This window comes from Hoplias malabaricus, chromosome 1, assembly GCF_029633855.1.
Source record: "Hoplias malabaricus isolate fHopMal1 chromosome 1, fHopMal1.hap1, whole genome shotgun sequence".
NCBI lineage: Eukaryota > Metazoa > Chordata > Actinopteri > Characiformes > Erythrinidae > Hoplias > Hoplias malabaricus.
Window position 1 is genome coordinate 57,244,356 of NC_089800.1, and position 18,075 is coordinate 57,262,430.

At 38.8% G+C, this 18,075-nt stretch overlaps 2 protein-coding genes across 15 annotated transcripts in view; both read left to right on the top strand.

Annotated features, from left to right (window-relative positions):
- Positions 1–2,784, top strand: part of dph6 (diphthamine biosynthesis 6) — a 196,552-nt gene extending 193,768 nt beyond the window's left edge. For all 11 annotated transcript variants that reach the window (XM_066667608.1, XM_066667590.1, XM_066667642.1 and 8 more), the window contains one exon: positions 1,711–2,784. In XM_066667608.1, coding sequence (XP_066523705.1) covers positions 1,711–1,829 — 119 coding nt within the window. In that variant the 3' untranslated portion in view covers positions 1,830–2,784. The remainder of the gene's footprint in view (positions 1–1,710) is intronic.
- Positions 2,785–5,571: 2,787 nt separating this feature from the next.
- Positions 5,572–18,075, top strand: part of aqr (aquarius intron-binding spliceosomal factor) — a 48,973-nt gene continuing 36,469 nt past the window's right edge. The window contains exons 1-15 of one of the 4 annotated variants that reach the window (XM_066667686.1): positions 5,572–5,657; positions 5,941–6,063; positions 8,895–8,951; positions 9,585–9,625; positions 9,760–9,795; positions 9,879–9,999; positions 10,102–10,242; positions 11,006–11,074; positions 11,562–11,662; positions 11,770–11,846; positions 12,862–12,926; positions 13,313–13,429; positions 13,591–13,704; positions 14,773–14,876; positions 17,389–17,491. In XM_066667686.1, coding sequence (XP_066523783.1) covers positions 5,989–6,063; positions 8,895–8,951; positions 9,585–9,625; positions 9,760–9,795; positions 9,879–9,999; positions 10,102–10,242; positions 11,006–11,074; positions 11,562–11,662; positions 11,770–11,846; positions 12,862–12,926; positions 13,313–13,429; positions 13,591–13,704; positions 14,773–14,876; positions 17,389–17,491 — 1,221 coding nt within the window. In that variant the 5' untranslated portion in view covers positions 5,572–5,657; positions 5,941–5,988. Of the gene's footprint in view, positions 6,064–8,894; positions 8,952–9,584; positions 9,626–9,759; positions 9,796–9,878; positions 10,000–10,101; positions 10,243–11,005; positions 11,075–11,561; positions 11,663–11,769; positions 11,847–12,861; positions 12,927–13,312; positions 13,430–13,590; positions 13,705–14,772; positions 14,877–17,388; positions 17,492–18,075 lie in introns of all 4 variants that reach the window. The other 3 variants (XM_066667695.1, XM_066667703.1, XM_066667683.1) reach the window with 3 other exon arrangements.

Here is an 18,075-nt window from a genome sequence, read left to right on the forward strand (position 1 = left end):
ACAGGGATGGTGCCCAGCGTAGACTGGTGATTTCTTTACCCAAACACACGTCTTAATTGCCCAGTGTAATGTGAATGTTTGAGTAGGGGAATGACCAAACCATGCTGAACATTCTAATGTTGTTCTAATTCACTTTGTATAATGGCTCTGAAGATGGTAACTGAGAGATTCTAGTGCATTGGAACAGTATGAACACTGACGCATGTGTGCAAACTCAAGTCAATTCGTTCACTGAACAAAGCCTCTGTGAGTGTTTTTGAGTCTTTGCTTATCACCTTCACTGCTCTAGAAAGTACTATATATTTTTTAGAAGCCAAAAGCAAAAGGAAAAGTACAAACAGCCCTAATATAAAACAACTCAGTTTGGGACATCAGATCTGTGTGTGAAGTTCCACATTCAGGGTCATGTCTACCATTGATCTCGCGAGGACTCGACTTCCCAGTGTGTACCACATGCTTAGATAAGAACACACTTTGCTGCTTATAAATGTTAAAAAAAAGTCCTCTGTTCTGAAGTGGTGTTTTAAATCAGCGAGCTAATTACCCAGCATGGGCTTTTTGACTCTTTAGTTGACACTCTGCTTCTGTTCCTAATGAAAGAGCACAATGCTTATCAAGTACTGTTGAAAAGAGCTTTCACCTCTCTGTCCCAGTTTCCCTTCACTAGTGCCCATTTGTCATTGGACCTCATTGTGTAAAGCCACATCTGTCAACTTTTTAGCGCAACTTTACTTCATAAATATGCAATCACTATATGCCATGAGGTAATAATACTGGAGTTTAAAATACCCAGTAGATGTGACTCTGTGTCTTAGTGTGTGTCTCAGGGCGTGTGAGACACCACCATCCTAATCTGGCATAACAACCAATGACATCCAAACAACCAATCAGAGCCCTGGACACCAACTACTGGCCAGGAAGCAGTTGAGAAGTTTGTTGTAGGCCTTTGAGTAAGCCAACAATCTGTTGCTGGGCACAAGCAGAGATGTAAAATAAGTTGTCCACTGTTCAAGCCACAAAATAACTGTCTTAAAATGTAACTTCTTACTGTAATATGTACCCACAGTGCACCAGAAATGAATGCTTGATTTTATAAGGAAACAAAAGCCCAGTTCAAATTACAGTACTGACATTATTTATGACAATAATGTATCTACTTATAAACCATGCTACCGCTGACAATATCACAACATCATCTTTAAATGATCCACCAGTGCAGCTACCACTTACATTTTTATGATCATGTGGTGCAACAAAACAATAGTAGCCACACTGCCTCAAAGTGCCCTGTAGTGAACTGTGGTCTTTTGCGGCGACATTTAATAGATGAATATAGACTACATTGATTTATCCGTATTTTCCAGAAATGAAGTCGTAACTAAAATATCTTTTTCTGATAATAGTCTGTAAGCAGAAGTCCAGGGAGTAGTTGTCTTGAAGCTTAGTGGCCAGGTCCATGACTGACCATATGTCTGCTCTGCATTGAGCTTAGCTGCATTCTGCCAGGATGTGAGGACATCAATAATTCCAGAATGGTTATGCGTTCCCTGGTCGAAGGGTTAAGTGCAGACACTCTCTCCAGGGCAGCTCCTTTGGGATGGCCATCCTTTAGCCGAGCCTGCCCCAGAGGTGAGAGCTGCGGAGAGCTGACTTTGAATAAGAGTGCTTTGAATTCATGTGCTGTGATCTGTGTGTGTGTGTGTGTTTCAGGGCTGGAGGGCTGTATGGAAAGCGTCCTGGGTCAGAACAGGCCGGCGCTGGTTCTTGTGCCTGTGCTGGATCTGCCAGACCGTGCTGTCCTCCACATCTCCTGCTGGCTCAGCACATAGCGGATGAAGAAGACTGCATACTGACCTCAGGCTGGACCAGAGAGACTGTATTCACCAACACACTCACACAGTGTCAGGAGTAAATATACACAAGGAACTTCGCTAGACCTTTTGGTCATCTGTACACACCAAACAAATTAAAGTATTACACGTCTTACTTTAATAAATATGTGTTTTCTAGAAAAATTATTTCTCTTTATGTTTTGCTGCAGATTTATTGCATGTACAATACTGAGAAGAAGATTTTTTTTCTGGCCATTTAGGTAATCACAAATACATTTAGTTGTGCTCTGAACTCAAACGGAGATTGCAAGCCAGGTCTTCCCGTCCAACATGAGTGTCTGACCTCATACATACTCTTCTGGATGAATGGGCAAAAATTCAGAGTCACATTCCAAGATCTAGAAATCCTTCTAATTCGAGTCTATAGAGTCTAACTCTTATAGCAAAGGAGGCACCAAATCCATATTATTGTCTATTGATTTAGAATGGGATGTTATAAAACCTCCTGTAAGTGTAATGTGTAAGTGTCCCAATACATATATATACTTTTATCCATATAGTATATTTCTAGACTAGATCACAGAGACATAAACATTGAGATTAACTTCCAGGATATTTAGATCCCAAATATTTGAAAAAGGTAGATCAAATCTTGACACCCTATCTACCCTGTGCATTCTTAAATTATTGTTCCTTATTTATAGTTTTATTATTTCTTAAATTTTGTTGCTTTTTGCACTATTTAGAAATTGCACCCACATTTTGTTATACACGTTACAATGACAATAAAGAATTCTAATTCTATAAATGACAATAAATATAAATATTTAGCTTCTGGTGTCTGGTTTATAACAAGTATACAAAACGGTTGATATAACAAAATATAATAAACAATATTTAAATGTGTAAGGGCATAGGGTGTGTGTGTGTGTGTTTATATTCCTGTGTCCTGAGCTGAGGCCCAGCAGCAGCAGCTGTCACGGCTATGACACAGTCTATTGTGAGAGATGCAATTTACATGCCTTCAGAAATATCTCTCTCTCTATCTATCTATTTCTCTCTCTTTCTCTCTCTCAAATACTGTTTGGCTTGTTTGTGAATAAGAGGCTTGTTTGTTTCTTATGCTTCACAAGTGAGAAATGTGTTATTATTGCGTAATGGGCAATCAGAGTCAAGCGCTCTCTTTTGCCCCCTATTGATTCTTGGGGAATCTTTAATAGGAGAGTGCTGCAGGGAAAACTCCCTTATACTAAGCTCTCTGTGTGTGTGTGTGTGTGTGTGTTCAGGTGAGAGCCAGTGAAACAAGAATTATCAATTTCTTCTGGAACATTTCTTTATCAAAGATCATGAACTTATTGATATCCTCAACTGGTCTGACATTAGTCTTTACTCAAACTGCTCTCATTTGGCATTAGATGACATGTTCAGACCTATTGATCTGCTCTTGGTTTATTTATATATATAACTTTCTGTAATGTTGATCATCGTGAACTACAGTTAAATCTGAAACTGTTATTTTGAAGACTTTTGCTTTACAATACACTTTTAAAATGGATTTTAAAATATGTTTTTTTTTTACACTGAAACTTGATCTCAAAACTAGCTTAAAAACAATGTCTCATGCCTCCGGATATATGTTCATATCACCACCGCCACTTTAAAGATAAAAATTAGTTTCAACACCTTAAGAAGAACTTTGCAAGCTGCACTTTTATTGAAGAGACACTCCAGGTGTTCTCAACACTGTCTCTGTTTACCACATCTGTAGCCAGTGGTTAATTACCACAGGTGATCACATTTCTCTGTACTTAGCGAACAATTGTTGACTCACAACACCTTAAAATTACAGCAGAAAGAGATTATGCTGAAAGTTAGATTTGTATTTCATGTATTTTTTTTTATTTTTTACTTTTATTAAGTTAATACATGGCCTCAGTGGGCTCAGAGTTTTCATTAGGTGCAGCTTTAATAAAGGCAGTACTGGCTGGTGTGTAGTCAGGTCTCTGAGAGTCTTGATTCTACTGTGTTAGAAAGGCAGGGACTGGTATTTGTTGACACAATGTCTTTGTTGTCTCTATAAAACGTACACTGGTGTACACTAGTTCTTCAGGCCCATGATGCAAAACACAACACTGTAGCACACTGCCATGCAGATGTCCTGGCTGTAAAAGAAGGAGAAGTGTTCTGTAGCAGATTTTAATTATGTAACGAATGTGCAGTGATGGCCGGGAAGTGTTTGATGAGTCTGTGGAGTGTGTTTACTTTAATTAAACAGTCATGGATCTGCTTCTCCTGAACATAAATAGCAAACCTAACACAATCTAACAATATAATCATATTTAATTAAAAGACAAAGACATGTTTGGGGCCAGACACTGAGTTGACTGGCTTGCTTATATTTAAGTCCCACAGAATGTAGCGTGCAGCTGGAAGAAGGGCAAAGAGTACACAGCCTCTTTAGTGTCAACAACATCTCTCATACTCTACATAGTCCAGTGCCACCCAGAACCAGACAGCCATCTCTGCCACCACAATAAACAGCTATGTCACACACACACATGAGCTGGGACAGAGTGTCTACAGCCCAGTCCCCAGCTCTATGTCAGCGCAGCGTCTTTTGCACATCAGAGCAATGTGGCTTCTCGTTCTGCAGCTGATTCATGTCTTATGAATGGTAATGGAAGCAGATGTTGGTTTTAATAAAGATATTTTGCTCTCTTCCAGAGGAAATGAACTGTGCACAGGCTTCATATCCACATTGTGTGGTCAAGATAATCAGAGGGTCTTCTCCCATTCTGGCATATGGGTCATGAAAGTGAACTCATTCAGTACTCCAACAATTACACAACGTGTTTATCAAGTTACAATGCCGTTATACTTGACGGCAGCTGTTTTTTGTGTGTATTTTTTTAATCGTCACCGGCATTTTTATATTAGTATTTTATGATTTACAGTACTAGAAATTCACAGCTTAAAACTACGTTTTTTTCATAGATCATTGAGAATTAATTGTGTTTAGTGGAGTATGTCGCCCTCGTGTGGCTGAAAAAAAATGTTGACAGGTTCTAGAAATGTATTAAAATGTGGATCAGGACAGGAATTTGGTCTCTCACTTTACCACCTAAATAAGGCTTATGGGTCGCTGTATCAGTCAAATTCTGTCCTGTTAGTTGTAGCTAATCTCTATTTTCAAGCGTATAATATAATTATTCTAATATTGAAATATATGTGAATCCAACAGCATAATTTAATTTATTATCTCTTTTTATTTTTTATGCTGAGCCTGAATATACAATATGACATGGTTTATATTTTTCAGATTAAATCTCAAATGGTTCCCTGCTCCCTATATAGTGCACTACTTTCAAAAAATACATCAAGTAATGAACCAAATTTTCAGTTCGGGCTACATGCAGCTTATGACTGAATCCCATGTATTCATTTGGACTGTGAATGCACTGTGTGAATGTAGAAAGCAATTATTTTAAGATCTAGGCCGTCCACTATGTAGGCAGTACGGAGAGACCAAGTGTAAAATCTGGCGATTCCGGTTTACCTTTAAAAAATAAAAGACAGGCCAAAGTTAAAACCTTCGAAATGTACTCCTGCAACATGCATTTAAACAAACAAGAAATAAATTACACCGAATACTGGTGTCTTGCTCAATCAATCATCTTTTGTTATTTATTTGTATTTTAATTTATTTTTTATCACTTGTGACTTTAATTTTGAAAAGGATGTTTCTACTAGTTTTCTGCTTTGAAGCGCTGGCGCGTGTTAGCATATACAAGCTAACGTCGTATTAATGACGTTTTGTTAAAGCAGGTATCTTACAGGATTATTACAGGGTATTACAGGGGCGGTGGTCTGTGTGGGTTTTGTCTGTTCTAACGTATTGAATAAAAACAATTCTTTGGCCGGTGAGCTCCAGTAAGTGCTGCTTATTTCAGTTAATATTCTTATGGCCAAGTTAACGCTACTGAGAGAGCCGTTTTAAACTCAGCGGCTGATACTGAATCTTGGGTTTCCACGTTGGGCTGTAGTACAGTTTAGACTCCTAGTTATATGTAGTTTTCACAGGTTTGTTTGTTCTCCGGCTTTTCAAAAGGCAGCAGTTTTGTATGTGAATGTGCTAAAGTTGTGGACTGGAGTCGTTATGGAGAAAGACGCGCGAGTGAAGAAAACCGCTGCTCCATCGGTGTCTCAGATCAACGCGGAATATGTGACACAGGTAAAAACTCTAACCATAAGTACTGCTGGAAAAGGAAATTGGCATCTCCATAAAGTTTGTGAGCAAATGGAATTATGAAGTGTTCTAAAATATTGACTTTAGACTTGATGAAATACAGTGGACCAACATTAGCAAATGACATAGCACGTTAAACCATCACGGCACCACTGAGCAGCAGTCCAGCTCTTTTTCTCCTTATCCCAGTTAGGACATTTCTGATGTTGTCTGTGGTTCAGGAGAGAATTGATATTAAGAACGGGGCAGTTGTAGACCTGTCCTTGAGACATCTGTGTGTGGTGGCTCTTGATGCACTGACACCCACCTCCATCTACTCATTCTGAAGTTCACCCAAGTCCATGAATGACTTTTCTTGACAGTCCTCTCAAGGCTGTTGCTTATGCAAATGTTCCAACTGCATATTCCCATTCTAATCAACTTTCTTTTAATATATTTTCATGAGGCATTCTGTGTCTTCTGCACAACTGGCAAGTCAGTGGTCTTCCCCATGGTTGTGGTTACGTGTTCTGAACTAGAAAATGAGCTTTTTCAAGTTGTCATTTTTTGAGATGCACAGGAAGTTCAGGAAGCTATTATGAGAATAAGGTGGCATTTATTATTAAAGAGTAGTCTTCATGTTTACAGATAGTTTTAAATACACTGATCAGCCATAACTGGATAAGCAGTTACGGACAATGAATGAATGATCAGCCATAACATGACGACCACCAGCCTAATATTGTGTAGAACCCTCTCGTGCTGCCACAACACAAGATCTAACCCACTGAGACATGGACTCAACAAGACCTCTCAAGGTTTCTTATTGTAAGTTGTGAAAATGGGCTTCCATGGATCAGAGTTGTTTTCCAGCATATCTTAAAGGTGCTTGATTGGACTGAGATATGGGTAATTGTAAGGCCAAGTTAACACCATGAACACTTTCATGTTCCTCAAACCATTCCTGAACAATTTTTGCAGTGTGGCTGGCCACACAACATTGTTGTAGTCTGTGACATGTCTGAATGCATTACTGTTCACACAAGGACTGTGTGATACTGGAATAAATTAGTGTAGTAATATTTTTTTGCTGTATTTTCTCGTATTAATAAATGTCACTCAAAACAACTTGCAACAATATTCTTGAATACAGCAGTGGAGTAAAATAAATAATATTTGGCAGATATAATATATTTTGTAGATATGTCATAGAAAATGAGAACAGAGCAAAATTTCCTTTGTGTCAATCTGAAAAAGTTGTAAATGAAGCATTCTACAATTATTTAAATCTGAAAGTTCAGTGCTTTCCTCCATTCAGCCTTTTTTTGCTAAGTTGCTTCCTATAAGACATGCTGCATATGTCACCTGTCAGTGGTGTTCGTGTTTTGGCTGATTGGTGAATACTGGGATTTTTTATAATACAGGGTGGGCCATTTATATTGATACACCTTAATAAAATTGGAATGGTTGATGATATTAACTTCCTGTTTGTGGCACATTAGTATATTATTGGTATACTTTTGTTTTTTCAATGGGAAGAGGATCATGTGACTCTCATTGGGAATTTCAAAAGAAAAAAATGGTGTGCTTGGTTTTAACGTAACTTTATTCTTTCATGAGTTATTTACAAGTTTCTGACCGCTTATAAAATGTGTTCAAAGTGCTGCCCGTTGTGTTGGATTATCAATGCAACCCTCTTCTCCCACTCTTCACACACTGATAGCAACACCGCAGGAGAAATGCTAGAACAGGCTTCCAGTATCCGTAGTTTCAGGTGCTGCACATCTTGATGGTATGGTGTGGTATATGGGATGCAAAGATAGTGGGGCCATTCTTCATCAATGGAAACCTCAAGGCCACTGGAAATGCGAAATTGCGGCATGATGACGTGTTTCTCTCTTTATGCACTGAAGCTGGCACCTTCCCTGAGTTTTTCCAGCAAGATGGTGCACCACCACATCATGGGTGTCAGGTCCGAGCATTCCTAGATGAACGGTTGAATGGCCCCCAAGGCCTCCCGATCTGACCCCCTTAGACTTTTATCTTTGGGATCATCTGATGGCAATTGTCTATGCTGTGCAGATACGAGATGTGCAGCACCTGAAACTACGTATACTGGAAGCCTGTGCTAGCATTTCTCCTGCGGTGTTGCTATCAGTGTGTGAAGAGTGGGAGAAGAGGGTTGCATTGACAATCCAACACAATGGGTAGCACTTTGAACACATTTTATAAGTGGTCAGAGACTTGTAAATAACTCATGAAAGAACGTTTAAACGTTTATGTTAAAACCAAGCACACCATTGTTTTTCTTGTGAAATTCCCAATAAGTTTGATGTGTCACATGACCCTCTTCCCATTGAAAAAACAAAAGTTGGATCCAAAATGTCTGACTTCAAAATGGCCACCATGGTCACCACCCATCTTCAAAAGTTTCCCTTTTTTTCCCATATACTAATGTGCCACAAACAGGAAGTTAATGTCATCAACCATTCCCATTTTATTAAGGTGTATCCATATAAATGGCCCACCCTGTACATTTAAATAGATAACAGAATAAAATGTAAATAAATAATCATTTTGAGGGGGAAAAGGAATGTTTGCTTCATGCCCAAGGATTCTAGTTTGGCTCTGGACCCACCCTGACCCTGAACAGGATGAAGCAGTTACAGAGGTTGAATGAATGAATGAAAATAAACACTTGTATAATAGTATTAAACACAGGAAGCTAAATTTGGGACAGCGTATAGTCTACTTGTTTGGCGGTCTGTGTACTTGTAAAGCCTATGTGTGGTTCATGCTGTGATGATTGTTTTTTTTTTCTCTTCTCCCTGCTTTAGCTCTCAGTTAAATATTGGGCACCACATGCCAAGAATAGGCTGCCATTTGATATTAAGGTATGGAGTGCATTAATTTTGTCAAATAAGACATGGTCATGATGCACGAAGATCATGATGAGCCATTGTCTAGATCTTTTTATATCTATTATTTATGTACTTGTCTGTCAATGTCAGTATAGAAGCAAGTATATAACGTTAAAACTAAAGCTAGATCAATATCTATTACCAATTTCAAGGTACAGAACATTTAGGGGGATAGTAACAATAATTTATATATAAAAAATGCAGATAGTTGACCTAAACAACTTGCTTTTTTGTAATAACTGTTTAAATTATTTGTCTAATCAAAGCATATATCTAATGCTAATATTTCTTTTTAAAACAGCTATCTGCTGATACTGATATATTACTCTAATATCATAGTGCTTCTCTCACAAAGCTGAAAATCTGTTCATTTCTGGCTGGCTGATTTTTAACATAATAGAGTGCATTGGAATTGACCTGTTCCATGTCCTGTGCTGCAGAGCTGTACTTTATGTATAACTTGAGTGTTAACATTATGTAAAATTCACAGTAATATTTATGTCATTGTAAATGCCATTTGGATATTATCTTGGAATTCTTATATAGTAGAGTATCTGCAGCTAAGTTAATTACCCTTAAACCTTACATGTATTTATTTATTTTCAGGTCATTGAAGATGTCTATCAGAATGAGATTGTCAAATCCAAGTAAGTTTGCTGGGATGCAGTTTTCATTCAATGATATAGTTTGTTTTATGAATAAATGTGTTGCTTTCCCTCTTGTCAGTTATTTCTCTTTAATGCTTTATTTACCATGCAACACTTTTTTATTATTATTCCAGGTTTGCAATCAGAAAAATCATGTTGTTGGAGTTTAGGTTGGTGTTTTCTCTCTTTCCTATAAATAAGATATTTTGTTGATAGACAGTGATTCAATATAGATTTTTTTTTCTTCTTGTAGCCAGTATCTGGAGAATTACTTGTGGGTTAACTACAGACCTGAAGTGTCCAGTAATGGCTATCTGATGTCCATTTGCTGTATGGTCAATGAGAAGTTCAGAGAGAATGTATCTGCTTGGGAAGTGAGTGTCCAAATCAAGAATATTACTATTTTTGTGTGGTCTTCTCTATTTGTTTGAGCTTTTTTGTATTTAATGTAGAATCCTTTTTTCCCCATTCATTAGGTTTTTAAGAAAAATCCAAGTCATTTCCCTTACTTCTTTAAATGTGTAATGGAGGCATGTCTAAAAGGAGAAGAACTTGGCCTGACACTGCGGGAACAGACTGTGCTGCTGCTCTTCCTTGATCACTGTTTCAACAGTCTGGTGGGTTTCAATACTTTTAGAAGCCTTTATAACATCTTTTCCCTGCTTCCTATCAGAGTATGTGACTCTCTCTCAAAGAATTTTGTATTCTGTATCTGTGTTCTCCCACTCCGCACCAGCTTTACAAGACTCTCTTTTATCAAACAAAAATCTAGTTAAAAGCACCAACCAAAGCCCATTTATTTTAAGTTTGATTTAAGGTTTTCATAGATAAGTAGATGACAACACTATTTTAAAAATTTGCTGCGGTTTCTGAGAAATTTACTGTATTAGTTTGTTTCCCAGCGCAAATACAGTAAACATGCACATATACATGTATTAATGGCCAGCACATTGTACAATCATGCTTTTTCACAGCCTGTTCTTCTGATACCACTGTTTATGTCTGCTCCCAGCATAGCTGACATAAATAATGAACTTCTGGACAAGGTGTGTTAGAGCAATGAGAACACTAGACCATGCACAGCAGTAGTATCAGGACCAGGAGCCATGACCTAGTCTAGCATCTATAGTGCTGTTAATTTTAAGACGTCCACTAGATGGCACTGCTATACTACATTGTAATAGTCCAGGTTTAACAGGAATTGTAACGTGCATCATGCAGAGTGATTCGTGTAATAAGCCACTGGTCACTAGGAGCTTTGAACTTTGCAAATCTTTTGAAATGTCTGTTTGATATGGTCTTCCACATTACTGTTATGTGTATTATAAATTGAGGAGCGTGCCTCTCGTCTGATGCTGTTGGTTGTGTTTTTTGTTGCAGGAGGTGGATCTAATCCGAGAACAGGTCCAACAGCTTATTTCTCTCCCCATGTGGATGTGCCTCCTGTCGGTGAGCGTTGCAGCACTATATACTCAGATATGCGCATGCGCACACACACACACACTCATATGCTGATTATGGCTGCATAATATGTTGTTCCTTATTCATTGTTTGGTTAGATGTATTAAGATATATCATAAGACTGCAGTATGTCAGTAAGTCATCTTGACTAATCTTTGTTGTTTACTGACTCTGCTTTGAGCGTCGTGTATCCAGACCATTTCGGTGGGTGTTTTGTTTTAACCCTTGGAGCGAACATTTACCCAATGTTCAGTTTTTCTACTGAACAATAAAACCAATGTGTTTGTGGAGTTCTGGTAAATCAAACACGTCAGTGTTTATTAATTATTGTTTGAAGCTTTTATAAGTATAATATTAAACAGTTGGAAATTCAGTGGCGCCACAGAGACCTTAGGTACTTGGTTTTTATGATGAGATGTGTTTCTTTATTCAGTGTTAGATTTTTAGACTGAACATGACTTTTGAAATTTTGCAGTCAAGGCTACATCACGAGCTGAAAAAAGTCCCCAAGTTGCAGAAATTCTGGAATCTCATAAAGAAGAATTATGAGAAAATGGACCCAAAGGCTGCAGAACAGTACGGAGCTTTTATTTCTCTTTAGTTCAGACTGTTTTACTTGAAGCTGTGCAATGTTTGTTTAATGTGTATATATATATTTTTAAAAACCTCAACTGTTTTGGCAGAGCCAAAATGGAACGAACTTTCCTCTCTGCACTGATAAAGAAATTCCTTGCTGTACTGCTCTCCATCCCAACTTCAGGTAAGCTTTCTGACTCATGCTAACTTTTGACAGAATGCTTGATTTTGACCATGACCTAAGCAGAGGCTTTGCTCAATTTTTCTTCCCTCCTCATGTCCCAGTTTGCTCATCTATAGTTGGAAGTGACTCCTGAAGTTTATTTTGGGTTAAAGCCTAGTATGTTGTTTTTGCTTTGTGGATCATTTTCAGTTAATTATAACTTTAGCAGATTTAAATGCATTTAAGTGAATTAGAAATGTGTGGCTAAAGTGGCCTGCCATAGTGTATCTTAGCCTGTGAGAATTATGAAACCATTTGATAATCCTTGCATTATTGTATTGTTTTGCGCAGAATACTGGGTTTTGCACTGTCATCATTTTTATTGTGTTTTTACCAAATCTGCATATTCTAGAGCCATTTATAAAGGTCGGTTACAACACTGCAGTGAGTATACTAGACGCAGCATGATGCAAGATACTACTGAAGTATTATGTAAGATTCACACAGCACTATAGTAGCAGGAATATGTTATTTTGTGTATAATGTACAAATCTTCTAAATTTGATTCTTTTCTGTCATAGTGAGACCTCTATTGGTGTTTTTTTCTCATATTTCATTAATATAAATGGAAGCTCCTTTTATATTAAAGAGAATCCCACAGTGTTTCTCTTTTGTGTGTTTCCTCCATCCTCTGATGTGACCCACCTAGCTGGTCCTCGCCCACGGTACCCATCCTATTCATCTAATTCAGGCCGACACAGCTTGCCCCCTCCTGCCCACCTGTGCAAGAGATGGGCAGTGTGACATGCAAGGGTCCGGCTAGCTGAGGACTCCTGCTGCTAATCTTTTCTGTCACTTGCTGTCTCCCTGCGCTGCATGGGACTGACTAGCTGTGGCCAACACACTGTTATGGTTATTTACATTTCTGTCCTCAGAGCTCTCCCTCCAGCGTGCTTTGGCCACCCAGCCATGTCATGTGTTATGTTTGTTGTGTTGGGTGCCCCATCTGGCTCATGTTTTTCCTTTACCATTCTAGGCTCTGTCGCCATGGAAAAGGTACACTACTGCGAGAGATTCATTGAGCTCATGATTGACCTGGAGGTAAGATGACTGTTGGACTGGTGGTGGAAATGAAGTCATAAATCCTTTAAAGGAATGCTATGCAAGATTTGATAAAATGGGAATGGTTGGTGATATTAACTTCCTGTTTGTGGCACATTAGTATGTGGGAGGGAGGAACATTTTCAAGATGGGTAGTGACCATGGTGGCCATTTTGGATCCAACTTTGTTTTTTTCAATGGGAAGAGGGTCATGTGACACATCAATTATTGGGAATTTCACAAGAAAAACAATGTTGTGCTTGGTTTTAACGTAACTTTATTCTTTCATGAGTTATTTACAAGTTTCTTGTAAATGACCCACCCTGTATAATGTTCTACAGTCACATTATCATGAGGCATTAATACATGCCCATTGTTTTTGCCAGGCTCTTCTCCCAACCCGCCGTTGGTTCAACACTGTGCTAGATGACTCTCACCTGGTGGTCAACTGCCACCTGTCCAGTCTCACAGAGCGAGAGAAGGAGGGTCATCTCTTCCGCCAGGTCCAAAGTTATCTATGAGCTAATTACTCATTTGGGTTGTTTGCTACGAGAGAGTAATGACCCACATAAATTATACAGCACTATGGAAATGCTCAGTTCTTTATACTGTTCTATGAAGAGAGTGCTCAGATGTGTTATATCAGTGTTTTCTTTTTTTGTAGCTGCTGGACATGTTGAAGTTCTACACTGGCTTTGAGATCAATGACCAAACTGGGAATGCCCTCACAGAGAAAGAAATGACCAATATCCATTATGACAAGATTACATCTCTACAGGTAAATATGATTCTGTGTTTGACTGTACAATGTCTGAACATTATCTGATAAAGATACTGAAGCACTGAATACTTTTATGAAAAAAAAATCAAAACACAAGGGGCTGAACAACAACATTAATTTCATTAATTGATTTCATAATTGATTGCTTGAACAAAACATTACTGCGCTCCAAAATAATGGAAATAATTATTACGTAATTAAAACAAAGCTGAAAATAAACCAAATATAGAGACACTTAACAAACGGAATAAATACAGATATAAGATGTTGGATAACATTTTGTTCTAAAGCAAGAGCTGGACAAATATTGTGCTACAAACTTGAAATATGCCACTGTGCCTGATTCCATTCCTTACAAATATAAGAAAGGTTTGAATGTCATGGTTTAACAAGTAGCGGCATTATATCTGGGGTCTGCTGCACACACAAAGTCTGTGGGCTTTTTAGTCTTGGAAGTGGAAAATGAAACAAACCTGGCTAATTGTGTTAGGTTTTTCGTCAGTTATATTCTTTTAGTCCAGATATTTAAAAAAGTAATTTTTAGCGGAATATATGGAAATAAACATTTCTCTGTGGTGCATAGGTTTGTTTGATTTTTGTCATTTTCTGAAGTTTGAATGAGTTGTGTTTGGTTTTTTCATACCTTACCTGTGAGAATAACGACATTCTGTATTCTACTGCAATTAGAAATGCATTCATTTGGCCCTCCATCTGTCCTGCAGTCCTTAATCAGGTGTAGAGAGAGCAGTGTAGCATTTTAAATAAACTCCAGCAGCACTACACTGACAGACAGGAGGCCAGATAAGATGTGTAGACAGCTGCTGTATAAATAAATTCTGTTAGCAGTATCAAAGAAGTGGCTTATACATCCTGGACTGTGATAGTTTATGCTGCCTTCATCTGCTTCAGGCCACATCAAGCAGAGAGATTCTCTCAGATGCAGTGCTTAGTTAAGGGTTGTTCTTGAGTGTGATTTGAGTCCTGTGTGTTTCATTAGCATCAGCCAGCACTAGTTTATGTACCTATTTAAAGTGCCATTCATGTAAGCGTCTGATTCTTTTTCAGAGAGCTGCTTTTGCACACTTCCCTGAGCTCCAAGACTTTGCTCTTTCTAATGTGGCAGCAGTGGACACTCGAGAATCTCTTACTAAACACTTTGGTCATCTCAGGTAAGATGAAATATCAGCACACAGTCAGTACTTCAAGAAAAGTGCATTTATTTTGTTTGCCAATGTCACTGTTTGTCAGCTCAGTGATACAGTCCCACCTCTTAATGTAGCAGAAACTACACATGAAGGAATTTAAAAAATATAGTCTTAGTGCCAGAATTGTACTGCAGATTATGACATTTTCTGGTGGCACAACAGGTAGTGTTGCTGTTACAAAGCTTGTGGGTTCAAGCCCCACTCCAGGTGACTGTCTGTGAGGAGTGTGGTGTGTTCTCCCTGTGTCTGCGTGGGTTTCCTCTGGGTGACTGTCTGAGGAGTGTGGTGTGTTCTCCCTGTGTCTGCGTGGGTTTCCTCTGGGTGACTGTCTGAGGAGTGTGGTGTGTTCTCCCTGTGTCTGCGTGGGTTTCCTCCGGGTGACTGTCTGAGGAGTGTGGTGTGTTCTCCCTGTGTCTGTGTGGGTTTCCTCCGGGTGACTGAGAAGTGTGGTGTGTTCTCCCTGTGTCTGTGTGGGTTTCCTCCGGGTGAGGCAGTAAGTAAAATTAAGCCGTGGTAGTGAAGAGGTTTAAATGCTCCTTGGATTGGTGGCCAAGGAAGAAAACCAGAAAGAGCAAAAAGGAAACACATCTTCACTGATCTGTCTAAACTCGGCAGTGGAGCTTTGTTCAATCCCAAACAACAGCAATGACGACACACACATACACCAGGAGTAAACAGCTGTTAACGTTAATGTTAATGTTGTTGTAGTCATCCATAGCCTACTGTTTCTGTTAGAGAAATATTTTTGCAAATTCATCAGCTACATTTTGGGCTGGGAGGACTTTATAGTGGAAAACCAAGCAAGTAGAGTTGACTAGAGCAGGTACCATAAAATGGAAAAGCACCATTAATGGAACCATGCCACTGAATATTTGACAAACCATTTTGCCTTACAACATTTCTATGAAATGGGCAGTTTCAGGTTTCGTGATGCAGAAGTTTATTACATTTAAAATAGCCAAATGTGATTTAGTTTTAAAACCGAGAAACTCCAGGATAATCATATCCAACAATTTTGTGTCGTTTATTGTGCCCTTGAGCCTTTTTGTCTGTGTTGAAAACATTAGATACATTTCTTCTTCCTAACATGTTGTGTTATTGCATTTTATCAGGGTTTAATCATCCATGCGATGTTTAGAATTACAGCTGTTTACTGACATGCTAAGTGACAGAACCAGAGTCCTTCAGCCTGCACTCATGGTTCCTAGATGGCAAAGACGTGCCTCATTAATTTAATCGATGCTTGACAATAAACTCTTTGAACAGCTGTGCCTGTCACACGTTTGTTCAGCTTAACATGGCCACACTGAAGAGCCCACCATCTCTAAAGTGTGTGTTTGAGTGAAAGGGAGGGGTCTGTGCGGGACAGATTCTACTCCATTAAGTGCTCTTTGCTTTTGCACACATTGCTGAGGTTGGCACAAAGGACATTCTGCATGGTTGCTGATTCCTCAGTTCTTCTTTAGAGAGTTCAACTCAGAATAGAGCTCTTTTTGTGCACAAAATCCTCTGCCCATGTTTAGTGTCTGAGCCCTCTGTCAGTTTCTGGGTTTTAAGGGCTGATCAGAAGTTGCTTTAATAAAGTTAGGCTTAGAACAGTCAAATTTTGCTGTCTTTATGATGTATTAAGTCTGTTGTATTTCATAAGCCTTGCTTTGTAGGCCTATGTGTTCCGGTGGATAATTGTCACAGTGTCTATGAAGCCAGGAAACTTGGATACCTCAATTTGCTGATCAGATGTAACAAGCCAAATTTTCCTTTGCTTTTTCCTGATCCAGTCCCACAAAATACTGTTGATTATTACTGCACATAATAATGTCATCAGATAGACTTCCTTATTATCGATTCCTCACCATCTAGTTTCTTCCAATTTTCAGAGCAGTGCTTTTGAAAGAAAATGTATACAGATTTCCTTAATTCCATAATGCCTAATCAGTAAAAATGACAGAAATTACACATCTGTGATGGCTTCACATGCTGTCCAAGGTATTCCAGCATTGCATCCAATAATTCTGGTTAGGCTCCCAACCCACCGCGGACTTGAACAGGAAACAAATGGCTACTGAAAGTGAATGTTCATTTCATGCTTCAAAACTATCTTAAATTTTTACTTCTGTACATTTTTAGATAAAAGTATGTCAAACCACATAAACAAATATGTTTTAGGTGTGTGATGATTTGCTCTTTGTGTTATACTGACTGGTGGCTATAAGCTTCTTTTTCTTCTTAGCTACGTTAGTGTAAAACCTCCAGCACAACCACTACCTTGTTTGGCAGCCTTAAAACCTGGACCACCAGGACCTTTGCAGGAGTTTGATCTTTCTAATTCAAGCTTATTGACACATTGACACATATTAACCTCTTTCTGTGCTGATTTTGCTGAAATGTGGTAGCATGTTTCCTTGTGCATATGACACATATATGAAGGTCAGAGTACTCTTAACACAGTATTTGTCTTCTCTCTGACTTTGAGCAGTCCCAATACCCTCCACCGGGTGGCTTCATACCTATGCCTCCTGCCTGAGCTTCCAGAAGGAGAAAATACATCCTATGAAAAAGAGCTACTGCTAGAGATTCTGGTAGGTTTTAAAACTAAACACATTCCTCATTTTCACTCACAAGCAGAGCATAGAAAATGTGTGATTATACTCATTTCAACCTCACTGTGTAATATATTGCAGTATTTTGCATGGCATGCTGAAAGCCATTAATTTATGTTGTTGACCTTGAAATGCAGATTAAGCGCTCATTGTCTGCTCCCCATTTTTGAAATCCAATTAGCGTTTGCTGAATTGGCCAGTAAGTGCTCCATGTGGAGATGGCTGTAGGTTCTCTGCAGGCCTTTTCAGATTGTCCTGTTAACTTGCTCATAGCAGGTCCTCACAGGGTCACACCAGATGCCCTCTCATTGTGGTCATCAGCATAGCACCTCTGCCTTGCTTTGCCTATAATTACACTCTCCAGCTCTTCTCCAAAGGTTCAGGAGGCTCTCCTCCATAATTAACTTGCAACATTGTTGGAGTCAGTGTCAGTCCACTAATTTAAGTGGCCTGGGTTGCTCACAGCAACTGAAATCTCAAAAGATTAGCCCTTCGTTATATGCATGTGCTACAGGCAACAGTGGAGCCAGAGCAGGTCACACATGAGATAAAGCACTTAATTA